At 35.0% G+C, this 24265-nt stretch overlaps 1 protein-coding gene across 1 annotated transcript in view; it reads left to right on the top strand.

Annotated features, from left to right (window-relative positions):
- MALRD1 (MAM and LDL receptor class A domain containing 1) overlaps positions 1–24265 on the top strand; it is a 234685-nt gene that overhangs the window by 53641 nt on the left and 156779 nt on the right. The window contains exons 14-18 of the mRNA XM_036396321.1: positions 3844–3996; positions 4147–4252; positions 5515–5882; positions 7340–7752; positions 21996–22089. Coding sequence (XP_036252214.1) covers positions 3844–3996; positions 4147–4252; positions 5515–5882; positions 7340–7752; positions 21996–22089 — 1134 coding nt within the window. The remainder of the gene's footprint in view (positions 1–3843; positions 3997–4146; positions 4253–5514; positions 5883–7339; positions 7753–21995; positions 22090–24265) is intronic.

Here is a 24265-nt window from a genome sequence, read left to right as displayed (position 1 = left end):
ATCTGCATGTTTTTCCTTCCTTACAGGCAAAGCTATTTCTCATTTCACAAGTGATGTACACTTTTGTGTTGTGTACAATTCATGTCTGTCTAGTACTAAAAAACCCACATGACTGAAATCACAAAGAAGTCTATTGCAATTTCATGGCTATTGGAATGGATTTCCCAACAGAATTTAGCAAAAGAAAATATTCTGGAGTACTTTGTTCCTGTAGCCATCTGTAGAGAAGACTACCACATCTATTTGTTTTAAACCTTTATGTTTAAGTGTGGATTTTTGGTTCTGTTTATTCAAAATAGTAGCAATTAATATTTGGAGGTGAAAAGTGAGGGAAGGGGGAATTTTGCTGTGGATTTTGTAAAGATCAGATAGATTTGATCTTCAAGTAGTGACTTGCTTTTTGTCTTTTGTTTTTTTGATTGTTTGTTCAGTTAGCAATGCTTGTTGCTGATGAACTTTTGCAGTTATTTTTTTAACTGTTCTCTATTCAGTTTGTCACTGTAGAAATTAGGCCAGTGCACCAGCAAATTATGGTGTTGTTTGATAGAGTCATATAATGGAATTAGTAAATAGTAGCTGGGATAGAAAACATAAAAATGAGAAGACAGGTGTGTTTGTACTATAAAGAGAGTTATAATAGTCTAAGATGACTGTGTCCAGAGTTAAACTGGTTCCTAGAACTGATGATAATTTTATTTTTGCCATTCATTGCAAATTTTGTCAATTTGCAATAAATTCCTAAATTTATCTTATAATTACTGTTTGAAAATTAAAGTTTATTAAGATATTTGAAGGTTTAGAAACATTTTTTAAATAAAGGAAAATATTTTAAGCCAGTAATGATGATGTTATCTCTTCACCTGGATTTTTTATTTATGATGCATTCTGTATAAACTTACATGGGCTGAACGACAAGCAGAGATTTTGGGGATTGTAGAGATTTATGAACTTCCATTCTTGAAGAAATGCTTATATCTTAAACAGTTGTTTTTAAAATACTGTTCTGAGCAAGACTGTTTATTAAATTCATGTTAGGCATCACTCAGCTAACAGAGAAACTGCACATCTGATTTGTGAAGGCCTTGGAATAAAACTTCTCGAAACAGAAAGGGAAAAGTACTTTGCATAAGAGCCCAAAATCAGAAAGAAATCTGAGGTTTTATGGTAACAAGTCAACTCAGAGAAAACTGAATCTGTTGAAGGTGTAAAGGGAGCTTGCTCAAAGCATCCCCAAAGCCAACCACTCTGAAATGTGTCGCTCACAGGATCTCTGATTCCGTCCTGACTAGGGAGGGAGCTTGTTAGAAACGATGCTGAAAGGAGCAGCAAAGAAAAATGAATTCATACATTTGGATACCACTAGGAGTTAAACAGCATCAAACAAATGGTTGAAGTATTTTCTAATTTAAAAATATAGAAAAGATGACATATTTTGCTAGGTTAAATGTAAAAACATAATAATGATGACAAAACAAGTTTAAGAAACACTAGCAATAAATTCATCAGCACATGAAGAGCAGACAGCCTGGCAGAGTGCATAGGCTCACTTGAGATTAGAGTATATACACAGCATGTGAGAACACAAAAAAAAAGGAAGAAAATCAAATAGGAGCAAATAGGAGAAAAGCTAAACCAAAAGTCTTCAGAGCGAAGGCAGGTTAGACTGTGGAGTTCACTGTGAGAGAAAGAACAAAAGTACCCAATCAAGAGACTTTTTTCTGAATAATCTGTGTGAAATTAAACTGCCAGTCAAAGAAGTTATGGGACAAGACAAGTAGATAATTGAAGTGTTATCAAGCATCAAGATCCAAGTGCATTTCACCCAGGCTCTACCAGCTTTCTGTATTCTTGTATTTTCCCTAGCTGTTAAATAGCTGGTTTGAGATTTAGTTGAAGGTTTCAGGGTTATTTTATCTCACTGTACTCATCCATGCTTAAGCTAAATGGTCTAGTGAATCCTTTCTTCTCTGTTTTGTCTGTGTTACAAGTTACAGATGCAAGAAGTCTGGGCTCAGACTTAACAGTTTTATCTTGTTTATTTGCCTCATTTGGTGTAACCATCTGTGTCCAAGGTCTGTCATATACTTTGTGGCTGTTCTCCTGGGAATATGTGATGGTTTCTTCAGTTGAGTAAAAAGCAAATCAAAATAGCTGTCCATATTCCTTTCTCATGATATTCTCTCTGGGGATTTTCAGTAATTTCTCTCATGCTTAGGTCCTTGAATATTTGCAGATATATTTTGTCTTCATTTTATTCTATCAAAACTTTCTGTCAAAAAATTCCTTTCTTCTGTTTTTTAGTCACATTTGATTTGTATCATTTTATCATAGGCATTTCTGACCCACATACACCATATGCAGAGAAAACATATATTTTATTGGATCTCTTAAACATTATTTGTTCTTCCATATTTGTAGATTTTTTTGAAGCTAACTGTGGACTTTTAAATGTCAATAATTTACAAACTCTTTTCTTTTTAGAAGCTATAGCTATCAATATTACTAATATGCCTCATTAGTAATTTTTCATTATTTCTAAAAAATATGCATAACTAGTGTAACATAGTTTCTAAAGAGGAAAACAAACAAAATCAAACACAACAAATGGAAAAAACTTCCCATGTTTTCCATAAATAAACACTAATGTAATCTTATTCTTCAGGGGACTTATATGATTCTGATATGTGCATATTCTACATACCATACTCTGCCATAGCATAATATGATGGCTGAAAGCTGTGATAAGAATTATAAAATAATGGCAGAATTCTGACAGTCATGTCTGAATATTTGCTTTATTTATTCTATGTATATGATTAATAAATTATTTCTTAAAGTCTTTAATTCCCCTATTATTTTCCATTAAAAGTCTCTTATATTTGCAGGAATAAAAAAAAATATAATTTTGTGATTTCATGAAAATTTTTATAAAATACCAGAGAGAAAAATCTGATGAAAAGGAATTCCTCACTGTGGGAGTTGTGAGTCACTGGACGAGGTTGCCCAGAAAAGCTGTGAATAGCCCATCCCTGGAGGTTTTCCAGGCCAGGCTGGATGGGGCTCTGAGCAGCCTGGTCTAGGGGCAGCTGTCCCTGCCTATGGCAGGGGGGCTGGAACTAAAAGATCTTTAAGGTCCCTTCCAAGCCAGACGATTCCATGATTCTATGTTAATTTACATTCATTCATAAATGACACTCTTCCACTCTTTTTCCCCCCTGTGTTTGTAATATATACATTTTCTAAAATATCACTGCTTTTTAAATTGAAGTATTGAAGAATGCAGCTGAATATGCTTTTTAGATCTTTTTCACTTCAGTAGTTTGTGTTGCAGAGATTACCAATATCATAGTTTCTCACTAATGCCTGATATTTAACTTCATTCCAGTTATGAACAGAGGGAGGATTTTGTTATCATTAACATACTTGCTGGCATTTAGGTAAAAAGGGATTTAATTTCTGGCTCCCACAACAAAACAGATCTTGCAGAGGTTTGTGGCCTGCTTTGTGTGCCCAATGTTCTTGCTCTGTACCAGGAGGACTGTGAGGTTTGTTTTCAGCACCTCCTCACCTGCTCTGTGTGCTTTGGCTGAAGCCCCCCAAGAGAGAAGGATCTGTTTCACTGAGAGCAGTGCACATAGCCATGGCTTGGCTGCTCCTCGGCGGCTGTTACTAAGCAAGTACCTCATGTCTGGTACAAAGCCACTCTGCCTCTCCACCCCCCTTTCCTAGACTTACTTCTAGAATATTCATGACATATTAGAAACATTTTATTTACTTTTCATACTGCAAAGCTTTTTTGGTAATGTTGTATATAGAAATGAAATGTCTCTTTCTTTATTCCAGCTGCTGTATGTGACTTTGAAAGAGAGAGCTGTGGCTGGTTTGAAGCTATAGATGCAGATGAATTTGACTGGGTAAGAAGCTCCAGCAATGCTCTTCCACCTGCCTTTCAGAAGCAAGCTCCTCCACGGGATCACACCTATAACAAATCTGAAGGTAAGACAAGCCAGGCCTAGAAACAGAGAAGTGGAATAGGTAAACCTGCTTCCTGGCCAGATTTCAAGTGATGGCCATGAGTGCTGTAAAAACCTTTATAAACCCTTTATTTCTTGAGCTGAAAAGCTGCTTTTTGTTTTCTTTTAACAGGTCATTTTATGTTCATTCTGAAGACCAGCAACAGTATTTCACAAATAGCTCGGCTACGAAGCCCAAAATTCAGGCAAACAGGATCAAATTGCACACTGTCCTTTTGGTATGAAATACTTTACATTTAAAATTCCTGGATTATCTCACATTGCTTCTCTTGGACTGAAATTGAGATTATAGTTTGAAATAGATACATCTTTCTCTGAAGTATTTATTTCATTTTATTCTGTCAGCATATAGTCTTCACTGTGAACAATACAGGTGTAATATGAAACACTTGCAGAAAAGAAGTGAAACAGGACATGACTTTGTTGTCAGGCTCTGAGCAAAATTATAGTAAAGGATTATGCCTGCATATACATGGGCAAATACCACAGTCCTTTTGCTAACAATTCTTTGGTTAATATTCTTTGTTCTTTGGTTAATAATTTGAAAACGTGAATCACTGAAAAATCTAATAGGTTCTTGAGTCACCTTGAGTATCCAAAATTAGATTCATTATTATTAAGTACAAGTTTCAGTGTGAGAATTGGTTTTTTGCTTCCATTTATTTTTCATATACACAGAAAAAACCAAACCAACAAAACCCCACAACTAAAACCAACAATCAAACCGAAACAAACATTTTCAGTAATTGACTTGTCTCAGTCTTTGTGCAAACTTGTCAAAGATAGACAGGAAAAATATAGCTTTGATAATTTGTTTACTAAGGCCAAATTGGTGTCACTGTTTAAATAAAGGTCTGGCCTGACCTTAATAACAATTAAGTGCAGTTTATCTCAGTGATGTCAAATACATCTGCCATAGGAAGTGGAACTGTCTTTTTATACAAGATTCATGTCTTGAAGTTGGATATTAAAAGTTGGTTGTATATGTGCTTCTGCTCCCAGTTTTGTTGTACAATTGCCAACCCAAGTATTTGTCAGTTTTAAATGCTGAAGGCTTAGAAGGCAACGTGTTAACAAAAACTAACGTAGATAGAGAGCATACTTATGCATTCAGCAGGTGTTCTGTTTTTCCTTCTTGAAACTTTACAATCATGTACTGAATTAAATTTATAAAAAGAGATTATGCATCTGAGTGAGCAGTGTTTGTTTCTGAATATAAAAGCAAATGTGACTCTTCAGTTCTGGGTTTCAATTTAATGAAGTATGCTTCTTCTCTCAAAATCTTCAGTTCTTGAGACCAGGCCTAGATTGATATAGCAGCCTATCCTACCATCATTCAGAAAATAGATTGACTTACAGGCCCTGTGGACTTCCTATATATCTCCTATATAGATATAGCAGAAAAGATAGAGGTCATTGTAACTGATGTGGTCCATTTTCTTCATTTGCCCACTTAACATTCTTATTTATATCATTTTAGGTATTACAATTACGGAGAGTCAGTTGGGGCAGCAGAGCTGCAATTGCTTGTGGATGGGCTGAAACATCCTACAGTCCTTTGGAGGACATACTACAGCGAGGGAAATCAGTGGCTGAAGGCAGTCATTCAGCTTGGACGCCTTCCACATCCTTTCCAATTTTCTCTTGATAAAATCAGTCTGGGTGTTTATCAGGGCATCTCAGCGATTGATGATATTAGATTTGAAAACTGTGCTCTCCCGCCTCCAGCATTAAGTTGTGAAGGTCCAAATCACTTCTGGTGCAGAGATACAAAAGCTTGTATTGACAGTTTATTGGTCTGTGATCTTGTGGATGACTGTGGGGATGGATCAGATGAAGACAGCTGTGGTGAGTACTTTCCACTATTGCTTACTTAACACCACACACAAATTGACCTGCCAATTCACCCCTGGGCTGAAAGAGCACAGAATTGCTGCAGCCAGTAATGATTCCACTCAGTATAGTTAGAAATAGACCAGAATGATAATTTTAAACTTAAATGCATATGATGAGTTAAACTGAGGGTAAATGGAATTCTATCTCCTTTATCCAAAGCCACCCTATTTCTTTATCTTGTGTAAAACGTGAACATTCGTCACAAGTTTATTTTAAAAGGGAGGATGTAAAGTCAAGGTGCTATCTTTGATTTTACTGACACAAGTACAGACATACTGATACATACTGATGGACTGAGAGGAGTGTATGTCCTACCTCTTCTTAGGACCTACACTCTTCCTATCAAAAAAAAGTTAAAATATCTATACTAAAGATAGGAGTCATGCTGAACCTGTTTGTCCCCTTCAAAGGAAGCACTTGAAAGTACTGAGGAAAGCTATGAGTTGTTCCCATTTTTGACATTCACCTTGAGTGCTGAAGGGTGCTGTTGATGGTTTTTCCCCTGAAGCATGCATTCATCAATTTTAAGAACTCAAGAACATTAGTATAAAATAAAATTAACTAGCATTTGCATTATCACTTCCTGAGGTAACTGAATTATGCAAATCACAATCAGTTTGAGAATGGGGGGCACCTTACATGCTCGAGGTGATATCAGTCTGTTCAGCAATAATTGCTGAATAGCAACTTAAAACTGCTGTAAATTTAAAAGAAAGTGAAGGCATTCCAGCTTCTCTTAGTTTTTCTACTTGTGAAGTGCCTAGCTTTTTTATAACTCATTTTGAGGTCTATGATAAGGTTTGAGTTGCAGTTTTAAACACCATTAAACGCAACAGCTTTATTTTAAAAAAATACTATAATGTCACTTACTGCTTATTAAAGCAGATACAAAGTTGGAATGCAAGCTCACCACCTCTGACACATTTTATTGTTTTATATTAGAAGTAATCAATACATTTTGCCTTGGTGTCAAATAAAAAAATGCAGTTGTGTTATAAAGTCTTTGATTTAGCCTTGGTAAAATTATTATGTTAATATTATTGAGGATAATAAAGATCTAAACCCCAATGTGTTTTTAGGACTACATCTGCCAAGCAAAAATACATTAGATCATTTATCACATATACTTACTAGACAGTATGGTGTGGTTTATTTCATTCAATTACCTCAGTTTTAACTCCTTTGATCTGTTTCAGTTAAAGAAGTTTACAGTCTTTAATTTTAATAATACATAAAATTAATAACATGGATAATTTTACTCCCAGTTCTGTTTACTCAATAAATTAAGTACAATTTGACAGATATATATTGGAAATAAATATTTGCAAGGATAAGAAAAAATATTAAAGCCCCATCCCCTTTTGATATTGCTTTTTTATTTTTGACAGTCTGTTCTCTTTACATTTCAGACCCTGACCTACAGTGTGACTTTGAAAATGGGCTGTGCAATTGGGAGCAGGATGTAGAGGATGACTTTGACTGGATCAGAATACAGGGTCCAACCCCCACAGTTAACACAGGCCCATTGAAGGATCACACAACAGGCACAGCCAGAGGACACTACCTGTACCTGGAGTCCTCTGAGCCACGCCAGTTCCAGGATAAAGCAGTTCTGCTTAGTCCTCTCTTCAACCCTTCTGGCTATGGAACCTGCGCTTTCCGCTTCCATTATCATATGTTTGGAAAAGAAGTTTATAAGCTGTCAGTCTTCAAAAGAACTGTGAGCAATGCTAAGGGATGGCTGTTGTGGTACAAGTTTGGAAATCAAGGAAACAGATGGATCAGACAGACACTCTTCATCAGCAGTTCTAAGCCATTTCAGGTATGATTCTTCTAAGTTTTGAAGTGTTTATTTCCTGCATCATAAAACACTGACAGTATATAAATAACTGCACAATCTCAAAGCTATTTGTAACTGTCTGATGACTTTTGCTTCAAAATATTTTGTAGGATTTTTTGAGGAAATATGTAAAATATTTTTTGTTCTTGTGTTATATTGACTTGTCCCCCTAAACCACTTAATTTTAATATTTTGAATATGTGTTTTTTAAAATGGATACTAGTTTTTCTTTTCAAGGATTTGGTGAAAAAAATCTTATCCAAATCTACTACAAAATAGTTTGATTCATTAATTCTGTTCAAAAGAATATCCTCTGATTTGCCTAACTTTTAAAGAGTTACAAATTAATTTTAAATTATAATAATTTTATAATTTTATAATTTTAAATTATAATACCTGAAAATATATCAATACAAAATGTTTGGCTGCCAGGTCAGACTAAGAGTCAAAAATTTCTTAGAGAAATATACCATTAAAGTAAGTTACAGCTATAAATCTTGACTTATATTTTCCTCTTTTAAATATTGTATATATTATTTATCTTTGACTATGTGTGGTCTTTTTATTCCAGTTGGGATATTCTGCAGGGTTATTAGAGGAGACATTGGTTCACTCAATTGTCAACCGGTCCTAAAATTACCATTCTCCTTTCCCCCACACCATATTATAAAAAAGAAACCTCTTCCACCTTCCTTTTAAACCTGATATAGTGCATTTTCTTCTTTAGATTGTTCATTATTATTTCCCAAAACACTACTTTTAAGTAAAGAGAAATTATATCCTCTTTGGAGGAAAAGGCATTAATAATACTGTGGATGCAAAGAGGCACACGGAAGGAGTGTGTTCATTTTCTGTCAAGACCTTTTGTAAATATAAAGGCATATAAACCTAATGCTATCAAAGCCCCTTCCCTTCCCTTCCCTTCCCTCTTCCCCCTTCCCCTTTCCCCTTCCCTGTTTAGTGGTTTATCTGAAGAGCTATTAACCTCCCTGTCCTGTATTTGACCTCCTGAGAGTTGGGAAGGTCTATTCAGTAACTGAAATGTTTTTCACATGTTAGTGTTATAGGGTTTTCTTTTATACTTTCATAGTTTTGTGCAGGGAATTTCAAAGATATTGTTTTGATCAATTTTGATTTCTCTTAGTCATTTTTGAGGGGTGTGAGGTATAAGTTTGATTATTCTGAAGAAAGAGATCAAGATCTGATGTCCATTGTGTATTGTGTATCTTATAATGGAGTTTGCTGTGTCACAACCTACAACACTTCAAAACTCAGGAGTTTTGAAGAGAGCAAGTTGTGTTCCCTTTCTACTGTGTTGCCAAGTGCTGATTGCTTTCTAATCTTTCTTTCTCTTTCCAAACTTTCTTTTAAGTGTATAGTATTTAAATACAATATATTTGAAGTATTTCTACTGAAATGTGTATTAGAACAGCCTCTCAGTTGGTTTTTTAGGCTGTCTCCAGGCTGTGTAACAGTATTAAAGCTGTAGCTTCTATATTTACTATACTGTGTTCCCAATATCCCATAAATTTAGGGTTTCACTGCTTTCATATTACATGCTTAAAGTCTTGTAGGTCTCCTCAATGCTTCAAATGAAGTGTTTAAAAGCGGATTTTTTTTTTTTCATGAAAGTCTAAAAACTAACTAGTCTAAATAAAGATAGAGCTTTTAAATAATTTTCTGGTCAAAATACAAATCTTGGCTTCATAATCTTCTCTGTCTCTAACCAGACCATCTTGTCAGCTCTTACAGGATTTTCAGAGATTCCTAGTGAATAGAAAATATTAGACTCTAGGACCAAAGATAGTCCAAGTCTTTGTCAGTCAGACCTTCATTTTGCATTTTCTTTTCTAAATGTGTGACATAATCATAGATCTGAGATGTGTCCTCTTCTTCTTTCCTCCCTATGTAAATAGATCTTTTGTTGACCCCAGTCAGAGAAATAATCACTATAAATAATAAATCCCTCCAAATCACATTTTCAGTTTATTTGCTAAGCATGAGAAGCCAGCTTTGGGAGTATATGAACAATTGTGCCTATACACCAACTCCTAGGAAAAGGAGGAATTGTCAGCCAAAAATTCAAAGCAGAAAAAAAAAGGCATTTGAGAACCTCTTGAAAGTCAAATTCTCTTTTGAAAGTTTTGAACTCTATAGGTATGAAACTCTAGGCCTTTTAATTGAATGCCCTGGCAGAAACCCAGAGGCAAGAGCAGACTCCCTTGGCTCACACCCACTCCCAAGAAGCCTCAGAATCTTAATTTTGTCAATAAAAGCTTTGTTCTGGCTGCCATTAAACCATGGTGACATTTGTTGCTATTCCATCAGATGTTTTACACCAAAGTGTTACATGTGACATCATTGAGAACAATGGGAGTAGCTAGAGGAAGAAAAGGTAAATTCAGAGCAAAAGCTATTTAAACAAAAGAAATGCAGTTTTCTAAGACAAAATTAAGCACCTCTGTCAAATACTACTACTGACAAGTATTAAAAATAGTCCCAAATACACATGCTTATAAAAATTTTGCAGCTTTATTGATCTAGAGTTTCTCTTCCTCTGCAAATGATATTATCTGCAAGAAATTATACAAATTTTTTAATTGGAAAAATTCAAGTTAAAAATTAATTTCTTATCAACTATTCCTTTTAATTCTACAGGATACTTGTTTCAACTGAAAAAAACCCCACTGTCAAGTGTCCTTGTCTCCTTACTTGTTCTGCATTTATTTTCATCCTGAGAAGTGTACTTACCTGTCTTTTCTTTAGATAAATGCTTGAAACGGTAGTAAAACAAAATTCTGTCATATTGATGATGAATAGTGTTTGCTTTTATCTTCTTTGGAATAATCATATCTGAAATACTTACTGCTCAGAAGAAGGTGCAAAGATTCTATTTTAACATTTTAAAAAATTTCACTCTCTTAGCTTGCTTTATTTTTTTCATGATGAAACAGAAAAGGAAATGATGATATGTGAAAAATGGCAAAATTCTATATCTATCTGGGCACTGTAGTCTCCTTTTTGTCATGATAGAAATCACATACCTATCATGTCTGTCCTAAGAGACCTAGGGCAACTTTACTATATTGTAGAACATATTATTAAAAAAAGAATAATTGTCTTTACCCCAATACTGTTATTCCCTTTTTGCTCATGCAGATTATACATTTATCTCTGTAAACAAAGATGGTTATACATCTTTGATACTGCAAAGTGTAAGTAGTACATTAGGGAGTCTATCATAATTTTATGATGATTTTATAAAGGTCAGTTTTGCATTTTTCTTCATTGGCTCTCATGAAATTTAAAAATGAAGTACATTGTTTAAGTCCATGGTTAACTATTACTGCTATATTTGGTTTCATAACTAAAAAGTTTAGTATTCTAAGTATCATATATAAAACCTTAATTGTCCCTTCAAATATAAAAGTTTCTCCATTGAAGTGTGAAAAATAAGGACCAAAATCAGAAGATAATAAATAATGCAAAATAATGTTGCAATTAAGTAGATATAAAATGCATTTGACAATTTCCGCTTTACAAGTGGGTAAGAAAAGTAACCAAAAAATACACTATAATAATTTAAATCTTTTTATCAATTAAGTATTAGCTTAAAACATAATGGAATATTGATTGAAAATTAGAATTATACATTTTGTATGAATATAGAATAGGACTATGTCCTGTGAACACAAATATAAAACAACATTTTTTTCAACTATTCTTTTTATCTGTTGTGCTATTTTTTTTAATATACAAGTACTTGTATTATGTTTTTGTTATGAGTGACATACCAGTTTCATATCAAATACATATGTAGTGAACATACATCTTTTACATCCAGGCTCTTGTCATTCATCTTGTCAAGAGAGACAGCAAGTGCTGAAAGTCATACATAAGGTACTAAGCTAGTTAGGGTACAGTCACATAGGCTGTTCTGCTTTTTCACACTCTTCCTTTTCACTCCTCAGTGAGATGAGATAGCAGCTGTTCTTTGGGGGTTCTGATGATCTGCTCTGTAATAAGTGGAATGGCTTCACAAAAATCACCCTTCAGTTATTTCTGCCATTCTTGCATTTCTTGCAATTACTTTTCTGAGGAATGGGAAGATTGATCAACACCCTCACCCCACCAGCCATTTCTGTAATGAAAAACTCAGAATTCTAAAGGTAAATGGAAATTTTGGTGGAATTCCAGTTTAAAAACTATTTTTACAGTGATTTGGGGTTCTGTTTCAAACAAAAAAGTGTCCTCAGTGGCAATTTTTGAGGTTTCAGAATGTAGTGTTTTTCTTTCATGCATTTTTAGTGGTGATAATTATATTTCATAAATGAATAGTACAGGGGGACTTATAGTAAACTAGATACCCTTTTAACTAATTTCAGACAAGATAATGACTCACTAGTCTTCTTTGTTAGCTATAATATCTTTTATGTAAAAATAAATACAATTTCATTTCCTACATAACAAGCTTTAGAACTATGGAAATTACAAATTTTAGATCTTGTATCCAATTTTACAGCCCCTCAGAGAGAATATTTTAATAGGGTTTATAACAATGATAGCTTTGTAGACTTGTGTGAATTTTTCAGTCTTCTCTAGTCATTAATTGATAAGCATCAGGTTAAAATTCTGGACTTATACTGGTGAATTCCAGAGCATGTAGCTAATCAAACTTAACCAAACTTCTTTGCCTGCAACTTCTCTGGAAGAGTGTGCATTACTCTTTCTTGTCCCAAAGAGAAGTATTATTTCCTAGTGTGGAAGGCACAGGAAGAAAGAAAACAAATCAAAGTAATTGTGTATTTACCCTTAAGTTTGGAACATTGAACTGGGAAAAAAAAATTGGAAATGTTTGACCCTTTCTAGAGCACTTGGGTAAACTGTGTTCCTTTCAGAAAGAGGGTTGCTTGAGTTTTAGCAGAGAAACATCTAATCAACAGTGTTAAAAAAGCTTCATAGAGAAAGATCATTAGTGATTCTTCTGAATAGAGTCAATAGAGGTATTCTATGAAATCATAATGTAACACAATCCAAGGAAAAGGAAATAGTACTTTAGGATGATCTGTATTGTATTTGCATTGCCCTCAGATGAAGGAAGAAATGTTTAATCTGACTCCATGTTCCCAGAAGGCCAATTTATTACTTTATGATACTGTTTTATATTAAAAATACTATAATAAACTATACCAAAGAATACAGAAAGGATACTTACTCAATGCTAAAAAGATAATAATGAAAACTCGTGACTCTTTCCAGAGTCTTGAAAGAGAGACCCTGATTGGCCAAGGAGTCAAAGCAACTCACACCAGAATCCAATGAAACAATCACCTGTGGGTAAACAATCTCCAAACACATTCCACATGAGCAAAACAGAGAAGAAGTAAATGAGATAAGGATTGTTTTCCTTTTCTCTGAGGCTTCTCAGCTTCCCAGGAGAAAAATCCTGGATGAAGGAACTTTTTCAGAGAATGTGAATGCCACAGGCCTGTTGTACAGCTCATTGGTGATGAATGTTTTGTACACAAGTTTTGTATACATGTTTTGCATATACACACATATATGTACAAGTCTTGTACACATGCTTTGTGTACAAGAAAATACAAATTAAGTCAATAAGTAACTTGGAAAATTATCAGAAGCAAAGTCAGTTAAGGGCTAGAAGCACAATAATGAGGCTATAGCCTTCCACCTGCCATACACTGCTAAGAGCCTGGGTGGTGGAAGCACTGTGTTCTGGGATGTGGCATTGCTGGGGCGATGCCATCCATGGTGACACACACTGAGCTGTGGACAGCCAGCTTTGCCACTGCACATCTGTGCTCACACTGTGAGGCACTCTGCTGCACAGAGCTCTTGGTGCCTTGGGAGGCTCACTCTTTTTGATATTCTACCTGTGATTTCAGATTTTCTGCAGTCACTTTTGCCCTTGTTGAACCAGGTTTGTTATTGTCAAGTGTTGTTAGCCTTCTGCCTTGATTTGATTGTCTACCTGCTTCCTTCTTCAGGGCCTCATTTCAGTGTGTTTTGACATACCAGTAGGAGTTTGTTAATGTTTAGTTGGTCAGATACATATTTTTCATTTAAATCTGGTGTTGAAGCAGCTCTGAACTTATCAAGGACTTCTCTAAGACATTTATTACGTGTCTAATACCTACTTCTGATCATTTTTATGTTATTGCTTTTGATCCATTCTCTGCTAGTAATTTCCACACAAAGATTTAGAGAGCATGGATTTCCACTTAAAAAACAGCTTCAGTTTCAATTTTCAATTTATCACTCCTCATCTTCCTTCTCCTACTTTTCTCCTTTAAACTTCCCCTAATAATCTGCTGAGATTAATATTCAGGAATTCTCTTTTTTCTTATTTTTTTCCCCTGTCCTTTAAATGTTACCATTTGCTTTTGTTCCACCACGCTCCTCCAATAGTATTTCAAATAAATGGATATCTAGACACATTTGCTGCATCTCAGTAGGTCTTTTCCTGAATATTCTTCTTTGTTTCTGATCTGTATGTTGCCTTCTTCCATCCCTGATACCTCTTTGCGTATTGCACAATACTCTGTGTTTTTTACATTTACATTGTGCTGTTGGTTTCTAGTCTCTTTACAGTAATTATTCTCATTTTGTTTTCACTGTGGCACTGTACAGTCTGTAGTTTCAGGCAGACCTACACAGTTTTGTATGTAGTTGGCTCTGGAGTAAGGTTTTATTGATTGGCTAATATGGACCTATAAATATCCAAATGCACTGGAATGGGAAGAGACATCTTGCACCAGATAAAAAGTTGCTTAAATTCTCATCCAACCTGACCAGCACACTTCTCACCATCATTGTAAAAAATGTCTTTCTTCGTGTCCAATCTAAATCTCTTTCAATTTAAAATCATTGCCCCTTGTCCTGTCAGTATAAGTCTTGGAAAAAAGTCTCTCTTCATCTCTCTTACGAGCCAGCTTTAAGTATTGAAATGCTGCCATAAGGTCTCCCTATATCCTTCCTTTCTCTAAATTCAAATCTTTCCTACTGTCTTCATAGCAGAGGTGTTCCAATGCTCTGACCAGTTTTTGTGGCCCTCCCCTAGACCTACTCCTACAGGTACATGAGGTTCTTATGCTGGAGAATTCAGAGCTGGATGTGGTACTCTAGGTGTGGGTTCACCATGGTGGACAGAGTGGCAGAATCACTCCCCTTATCTGGCTGGCCACACTTTTTATATTAAGCCCAGGGCAAAGCCTACACAATCTTGCAAGTTATTTAAAGAAAAAAGGAAAAAGACCAACCAACCAACTGACTGACCAAAAACAATAACCAAATACTCAAACCCAAAAAAATTGTTGTCTTACCTGTATTTAACACTCATGCCTTTTTAGAATGTGTCCTGGCGGGTGTAATGTGCAGAGACAGTTTCAGGGTATCTGGATTGTGCCAGAGGTTGCTCTGTCAGGCCAAATCATGTGGATTAGTCCAAGTCTGTCCTGTTGAAGTGACAATGCCTTTTGGTATGGCAGCTCTAATTCTTGCACTTGTAGGTCCTAAGCTCTCCACCAGGCCCCATCCTCACAACCAGCCTCGAGGGGCCATAGAGGGCCAGGAACAAAAGATGATGTATCTCATGTCAGCCTCATGTTCATACTTCATGCAGAGCTTGTATAGGCTCTAGCTTGGGCAATTCATACTCAGGTTTCCTAACTAGTCCACAATCTAGGTCAGAAACAATATACACATAAAGGGGACAACATGGGAACCAAGGCACTTCTGGGAAGGGGTGAAAAACAACCTTAAGACTTTGTGGTTGGTGGTGAACTTTGTGTTGATAGTGAAGACTATTCAATACCTATAGTGTGAAGTGAAATACAGACAATTTTCATGTGAAAATGTGTGTGGTACGATGCCGTGTATTTGAAAAATAACTAGTGTGAGTTTGTAAAAAATTCCTTCCTAAACAATGGTTTTGCCATTTTTGATAAATGGATTTCTCAACATAGAAAACTGTGAAAACAGGATAATCACATGAGGAATCAGGAAAATACATTGTATAAACCTTCAGAGAAAATGTTGTGGGCTTAGTTCAGGTCTTAGGGAAAGATAGTGGCCTTTTGTTCAGTGCTATCAGAATACTAAAGAGATAATCCACTCTAACAATAGAAACAATTTATTCTTTGTGCTATTGTTTTATTGATATGCTGTGGAAAACTTGTCATGATGTCATCAAGTCACAACGTGCACATAGGGGACAAGGAACGAGAATTTCTAATCTACCTTTAATAATATGTTTTGCAGTGACAATTATATTCTTAATTTTATGTCTGTCATTTCCTTGCAATTTTTCTTGAGAGGGGAGAAAAGAAGGGGGCCGGGGTGAATGCTTTTTACCTTTTTTGTCCATATTTACATGCAGGCTGCTCAATGGAAATCACATAAAGTAAAAATAGCCTTTCTATTCTCTACTGAACTGTCAAGTTCTGCCTATGTTTTAAATATGGAAAACCTGAAGTAATGAAAAGTTTTCACCATCTTTCAGAACCCACAGCCCACTGAGAAACTGTTGAGCCATTTGCATTAAAGGGGCATCATGTAAGACAGGACTTATGTTTCCCTGAAAATTAAGAGTACTGTTTCACATTTCCTATTGATGTTACTATACTACATATCAGCAACTGCTCAACAGGAAAATAAGACTTGGATGACTTTTCAAGAAGAAGGAAAATGTTAGTGACTTTTATCTCATGGCTTAACTGGATCTAGAAAATATAACAGGAATATCAATATCTTTGAAAATATAACAAGAAGATCACAGGAAAGCTGTACTTTGTTGAAGATTTAAATAATTTTTTTTCCATAGAGGGAGGAAATTGCCTTATATCAAGCAGAGAGTTTTAAAAATATTTTTTGCAATCTTTCTGTTTATTGAGTATGCTTATAGCAGAATTAAGAAACAATGTAGAAATCTACTCCCACTGAAGTATATGTCAAAACTCTCATTAACTGTAATGAAGACAGGATTTTATGTCAACCCACATGTTCTGGTGATATCTCTATGTTATTATTTCCTTACTTTGGGAGGTTAAGGCCATATGCATGGATGTAGGAGCAGCAACTCTATATAACTAAGTCAGGAAAAATCCTTTGGGTCAGGAAAGGTCCACATCGTCAGGCAGAAGGTCTAATAGTGATCCCTTTGCTCATTAACATTTGCTGCTGAGCAGATAATTGACTGTTTATTACCACAAGTGCATTCACAAGCATTGAAAAGGAAGCAGTGAGTGCCTCCTCTTAGGATGCTCCTTATCTCAGCATGGAAGAATTGCCTTTGCAGTAAGCACGGCATGGATCAGATAAAGTCTAGTTGTTCAGCCCAGTGCAGACTTCCCTAGACAGAGATGGGAAAATGTTTTTCTGCAGCCCTTTATATCTTGGTATGCTCTACTGTACAAAAGGGAGGGACAGAAATACTCAGGTCATTAGAAGTCATCCTGGTCAATGTGGGACACTTCTTTCAGGACCATAAATCCCAGGTATTTGATACAGTAACTCAGCCAGAATCCTGGTTTTTTGTTTGTTTGTTTATTTGTTTTATTATTTATATATAAAATCTGAGGAAAACTCTGTTTGGGAGAAAAGAAAACAGACTTTGTATATCCTTGTAGATTAAGTCAAAACTAACCATGAACTTTGGGTGGTTTAAATATAGTTTCATAATTATAATTGCTATATTGATGTTTCTCAAATGGGCATGCTAAATATCAGAAATTTTTAGGCACTGACAATGTAGTACTTCTGCAATAATTCTTCCAGTGCTTATATTACAAAGTGACAACAGGATCTTTTCTGTTGAATGAAGTTTTGTGACCTTAATACAGGAAAGTAAAGGCTCCCAGAATATGTAGTTATTAATTCCTTCAATATTACTGAATAGCCTAAAACAGGATAGAAATGTGATTCATCCCTGCACTTTAGAGAAATGCTGTGAAAAACATCATAAATCAGCATGAGAGTTCACAAGCTTATAGCGAAGCATGATAAAGTGCTTTACTGAACTAGAACTAGTGTTTTTCAGTATCTTGTAAACCAAGCACTGTAAAACATCAAATATTTGACACGAGGTTTTTCATATTTGATGTGTGTAACCTTAAGAATGCTGGTAACAATTCATTTGGACACCTGTGTGAAAGGACTTTATTTCAACTTTTGAAGTCTTGAGGCATTAATTTCTAAAGCATTTTCAATGGTCGTGAAAGAAAGGGGCTGATGAGCTTTGAAGAAGGGCAGTGTGATCTTGAGCTTTTCAGTGCGTATGATTTAAGTGATGTGGCGACCCAGTGTTGATAATCTCTCCAGAAGCTGATGGCAGGTCTCCACTTGTGATTGGGTTCCATGCAGCACATAACAGCTCTGATTGCCTAAATCATTCCTCCCAAGAGAGGGAAATCTGGAACAGACTGTGACAACCCAGGCATCCTTTTTTTATTTTTTTTCCTAAGACAAACTGTTTTGCAGAAGGTACAGAGGAACAGGTCAGTGCCACGTAAACAGAATGCAACTGGTGGACACCTAAATGAGAGATTGAGGGAATAATCTCAAGTCTACACTGCCTACTCCTTTGATGGCAGCTGAAGAAGCAGAGAAACAGAGCCAAGGAGGAATAAATCACCATGCTTGGACTCAGCAAATCAGTCAATATCTTATTTGATGTGAATTAATAACTACTCAAAAACTCAAGATCAATTCTAAATTTCTCCTTTTTTGGATAAAACCTTTTTCTGAAAGAATTGTATTTTCTTGGAAATAGTTTCCCTTCTGGTGTACTTCTTGAGAAATTATTATAGGAATATGCTTATGCGTTCTTGAAAAAATTATTCTACAGTGAAGACTTATGACATGACTTTGATCATTGGATGAAAATATTTTAACAAAAATGAAGCTTTGAAGCTTCATTCTCTGGCTTGTCCTTTGTCTTTAATTACAAAAGTTCCATCACCTCATAAGAAATTTATTGCTTTTTTGATGAAAAGTTATTATACAATTTTCTTCATTTGTCCCTAGCATTAAAACATAGGGGTAGTTTACTTCAGAGGTGTGCGGTGAAATGTGGAGGACTTTACTTTTAGTAAGTTGCAACAAAATTTTTTATGGAAAAATGTTTTGTCAGTTTTTTGTGTGGCTGTTCTTTCCTATTCAAACCAAATCAAATGCTTTCTTGTCAGAAATCATCATAGAAACCTAATCTAAATTACCACTCTCTAACTAGAAATAAAAATCTCTAAATAACCCTGTTGACACGTCCTGTGACAAAACTGAATTACTGTTTGTCTAAATTACAAGTTGAATACATTAGAACTAATATCACTATTTTCTAGACATTTGAAAACCTTCAGAATTTTGAATACACCACAGTTTTTGAAATTAATTCTATTCTATCTTAAGCTATGCTTGTATAGAAATTAAGATTTTACTTTGGTAACCTTCAGTGGGAATTGGCTATTGACAGAAATGAGCATCACTGTAAAAATTGAGCATTTGTACAGAACAATATTCTCCATTGTAATTCCTCTATTAAGACTTGTCATGACATCACTTCACCATTCAAAAGCCTATTTTGTTCAAAATCTTAAGGGATCATTTTTTTATGTATACAGAGTGTCATTCTAATGCAGTTTGCTTCCATGGAATTGGGTTTTTCCCCCTCTTTTCTTTATGTCACGTACCTTTTGATACCTTTAAAGATTTCATTGAGTCTGGATCTTAGACTTCCAAAAACATGAAATTGGGAACTATTTATTCTCATTCAAGTAACAAATGTGATGTGAAATGAGTTTCACAGCAGATGAATTTCCTAGAGGTTGCTTTATAATACCTTATGAAGTTTGCAGAATTACGTCTGCCAAATTAATTAAAGTGGTCAAAGTTTAACTACAGCTGCAGAGAGACTATGTATTGAGGCTCTAAACTCAGAAATTGGTCTTATCTTCGGTTTTAAGTGTATACCTATGCCACTATTAAACTTTTTGTATTGCCAATGAGTTCATGCTATATTTCAAAGTATCAGACTCCCCAGGTGCTTAGATTAATGTAAGAAAAATAATGTGGATGGGGAGATTTTAAACAACACAATCATAATGATAATCAGTATAAGGGTATTCTGAATTAAATTCCTCCTAGAGAACTGTGTCCTGTCATTTCTAACTTTGAATATTTTTAATCCTTTTAAAAACGTGTTCCTGCTTAAGGTGCAGAAGTGCAGCTCTCTTAAAGGAAACGTGGGTGGAAGATGTTGTATAAGGATGTCCTCAGCCCGTGTGTCTGTCAGGACTGGGGACACTGGCACAGGCAGATTTGGAGACTGAAGCTCCTTGCACATCCCACAGTGACATCCACAAGTGCACAATCCAATCCCATGGAAAATCAGTGTAGTTGCGAGGGTATTTGGGTTTGTCTTAGAAATAGCTGTGCAATTAAATAAGATCACTGTCTCTTTTTCTAAATTTGAGCTAATTATTAAGTAATTAATTGTAGGTAGATAATAATTCATACTTTGAAAACAAATTGAAATTTATATTTAAACTGCTGTGTGTTTACAGTGGAAGGAGATTTGTCATTTTGGAATAATAAATTTCCTAGCATGGCTTTTCCAAATAGTAGATGTTTTTGTTTGTCCTGTTTCCTATGTCTAACTATTTTCCTATTCCTAACTGTTTTATTGCTACCAGTCCAGTAGCACTGTCCCCATTTTAATCTAAAATACCCAAAAGCCTGGGGCAATATTGTAAAGAATATTTGTGGGTATCCTGAGGGGAAAGTAAGAATCCCATACTGCTGTGAGAGCAATAAAAAGCATTGCTGTCATTTATTGTTGTCGTTCACATGAAATATATTTTGTGCTAAAATGGCCCATCTGGAGCATATCCATAGTAGGGGACATTTACCTGTCTTCTTCTGGCATACTCATTTATTTTGTTTAATGGACATAATATATAAATGAAATGTAATCATTTTTATTTACTCTGGTGATGTCAGCATCAGTAGTAAATCTACAATTCACAGGCAACTTCAAAACAGCAGAAACAAATTTGTCGGTGTTAACATATTTAGACTGATATTATTCTTTTACTTTTACAGGGTTAAGACCATTCCTTGCATCATTTAACTGTTTTTCCCTCCTGTTACAGGATAATAAATTTCAAGTGTAATGTTTAAAAGGTCTCTGTGCATATCATATGAAAAATGGTTCTTGTTCAATATAACCTTTTTTATAAATAAATTACAACAAAAATAGTAGAACTAACAGTATTCTGAAGCAGAACCATCATATTTTTGCCACTATTTGTCCTTCATTAATGTGTAGGAATTTTTTACTTAAGTGAGAAAAAAAAATGGAAAAAAAACATTAGAAATTTTATACTGCATTTCTGAAACTGAATGTGTGTGTAGCATGTAAAATAAGGATTTGAAACAATGGCAAAGAAATGACAGTTTTAGAACTCTGTTGGATCAGCAAAAACATCTTCTTTCAAAGTGTGTAATTTGAGAAGGCTTTATTATTTTTATAAATTGGGGTTTATTATTTAGTTAACTAAGAATACTCTTATCAAATCTTTCACTAATCACCTGCTAGATATTTATCACTCAGCCACAGACAGAAGAGAGGAGGTTTATTTAGTCTTCCAGAGAGTATTTCACAAACACCAACTTCTCCTATTCCCTGGCAGTAGAAAATAATGAAGCAAATACAGCATTGACAAGTCTAATGAAGCGGTAGAATATTTTTCTTTAAAAGGTTCCATAGCTCATTTCTTACCTGCCTAATTGTTTTCATATACTGAAATTTGTATGAGTCTATGATTTTTTTTACATGAATGGTACTATATTTAAGCATGATTAATGTTATTGCAATAAGTACCAAAGGAGGTGATCATAATATGCCACTTATGATAATGTCTTGCCATCATTTTATATCACAATGATGTTTCAGTGAATTTACACCATTGTGAAGCCAATCATTCTGTTATGGTTCACTATGATTAATGTGACCACCAGTGAAACCTGATAATAATTGGTCACTTCCGTAAATTGTCACTAAATATACTATATCCCCCAGAATAAATTTAATCTCATTTTAAGTGAGAAACATGGCAAATGACTCCTCTATCAATTAATAAGAAATATTTAATGAGAAGTGGAAGTCTACTATACACTGAAAAATGCTTTTGTCATCCTTGTTTTCCTAGATTTTGGTGAAAGGTATAGTAGGAGATGGTTTCACCGGAGACATTGGACTTGATGATGTGTCTTTTCTGGGCTGTACTCTTTACAATGGTAAGAGTTGAAATGCACGTCTCCAAGCTGTGAGCTGATTCATTGCTGTCATTTGTTAATATTGCTACTAGAAAAGCAAAAATGAGGTTTAAAAAATGTGAGTCAGGAAATCCAGACTCATTTCCCTGCTTCTCAGACTCTCGTATCCAGGCATCAGAACAAAATAGGTTCTGCTGCGCATGTAAGGTCCAAAAGAGGTCCTTAGTAAGAAAAGTGCAGCTTCCATACTCTTTTAGATCTTGACTCCTAGAAGGCAAAAAAAACTTAGCTGTGTGTAAAGGAACTGAACTTTCATTCTGCCAATTCAGTTTGGTACAGCTTTCCACCTGCCCCTAATAATTCTTAATGTACTTACTGTGCCAATTGCTCTCATGTAACATGAGGGCACACAAATAGTTCAGGTGATAGAGCAACCTGTTGTCAAAAAAGCATTGTTACCAAGGGTAGAACAATCTCTACAGAATTGTAAAATATTATATCTTAAACATGTATTCAAGACACCAGATTCAGGATGTGGAGCTCACCACAGAATAGATTTTAAGTTGGCTACTGTTGGCTGCAGCAGGCAGTGCAGGGTTATATATGGTGTGACAGTTGCTCTATAGCCATGACAGGGCTGTAGAGCAGCAAACAATTAAAACAGTGTCTGAATATTAGTATCCTAGCACTTACTCTAAAACACCCTAGTGCAGATGCATTTTGTTCTGCTACTCCAAAAATTTCTTACAGATATAATTAGTCCTACGAGGAATATCGAATGTGTATGGTATTTCTTTTGCACATAATTATCTGGTCTTTTACCATATTTATACAGGGTAAAGCAGTTATTATAACATTTTGGATGTGAAGGATTTTTGTAAATACTCAGTTAATGGATTGTTCCTTATATGCAGGGAATAGAATCTTAACATAACTAATCAGAAAATCCATAAATAATTTCAAATTAGCTATGAAGAAAACTTTAAAACTAAACATAGAGGGTCAGAATCTCAAAGTTCATAACTAAGAAAAAATCCTCATTGTGTGTGGAAAGATAAATTGAAAATACTGAAGTATAATGGTGGACAAGAGTCAGGTTTTGTGTTCTGTATATTTTTAAAATTGAGAGCAATTTTTGAGACAGCCTAGGGAGGGTCCTGTTCTTCTTTTATCTCCTCCATGCCATAAAAATATTCCAACAGCAAAAAAAACCAGTCAAAGAGACTGTGGGAATAGCCTGCAAAATAGACAACAGCTATGGCATATTCCACCATATTTAACACCAGTAGGATCAGGTTGAAAAAGCAGGGTTCCCCTGTCCCTGCACACCGGAATCAAGCACTGCCCAATTGCTCTAGGTCCACTTTAAGTGACCAAATACTGACAGGGGAGAGATGGGCTTGACAGCTTGGTGGTAAAGTCTCTCATAAGTAACATGATAGGTGTTGAATCTTTTGAACCTTGAGTGTACCGCTTCAGCACAGCATTTGAATGCCTTGACCAAAGGCTATTCAGTGATGCTTGCTCTGGACAAAATGGTATTCAATAAAGAATAGAAAATAAATTGTTTCAAAATAGAGGAAGTATCAGATCCTCCTTTCTTTTCAGGTGTTGTGAAGGCTATGGTTATTCAAAATTTCTTAAATTTCTTTCTTCCATTTCAGTGTATCAGTAGCAGAGCCTTAAATGTGCCATTTGTATTTAAAAATTTCTGACCAATAAGGTCCTTGCTGTTAATCTCAGTTGGAGATAAATTTATCAATTCATACAAGTCTTACTTCAAAACATTCCTTCCCCTAAGTCTTTTGTTTGAGTGTTAGGACATTTTGAGAGTATCTTTCATTTGACTGGAAAATAATTTATTTAATTTCATAGATTTGCTTTCTACCCTACAAAATAGAAATGGGTAATTTATTATCAGTATTAGTGCTCCAGCTGTCAGGGATTAAAACCAAAAATCCTTTCTATCCCAGACACAAAATATGAAAAGTCTTCACATGTACATTTTAATTAACTCAGGTGTATTGCTCAGGTGCATTGTGCACTACAGCTAATAATTTCATAAATTATTAAATTTTAAAAAGGAGTTGTATAATGGAAATTCATTTTTTGGACAAGAATAGAAAGGTTTTCAAGAAAAGAGAGTAGGCTTGAAGAAAGTTGCATAGTAAAGAATAGGAGGACAAAAAAAGACAATTGATTT

The sequence above is a fragment of the Molothrus ater genome, chromosome 1 (assembly GCF_012460135.2).
Source record: "Molothrus ater isolate BHLD 08-10-18 breed brown headed cowbird chromosome 1, BPBGC_Mater_1.1, whole genome shotgun sequence".
NCBI classification, from domain to species: domain Eukaryota; kingdom Metazoa; phylum Chordata; class Aves; order Passeriformes; family Icteridae; genus Molothrus; species Molothrus ater.
Note: the sequence above shows the minus strand (reverse complement) of the source record. Positions and strands in the feature narration are given on the sequence as shown.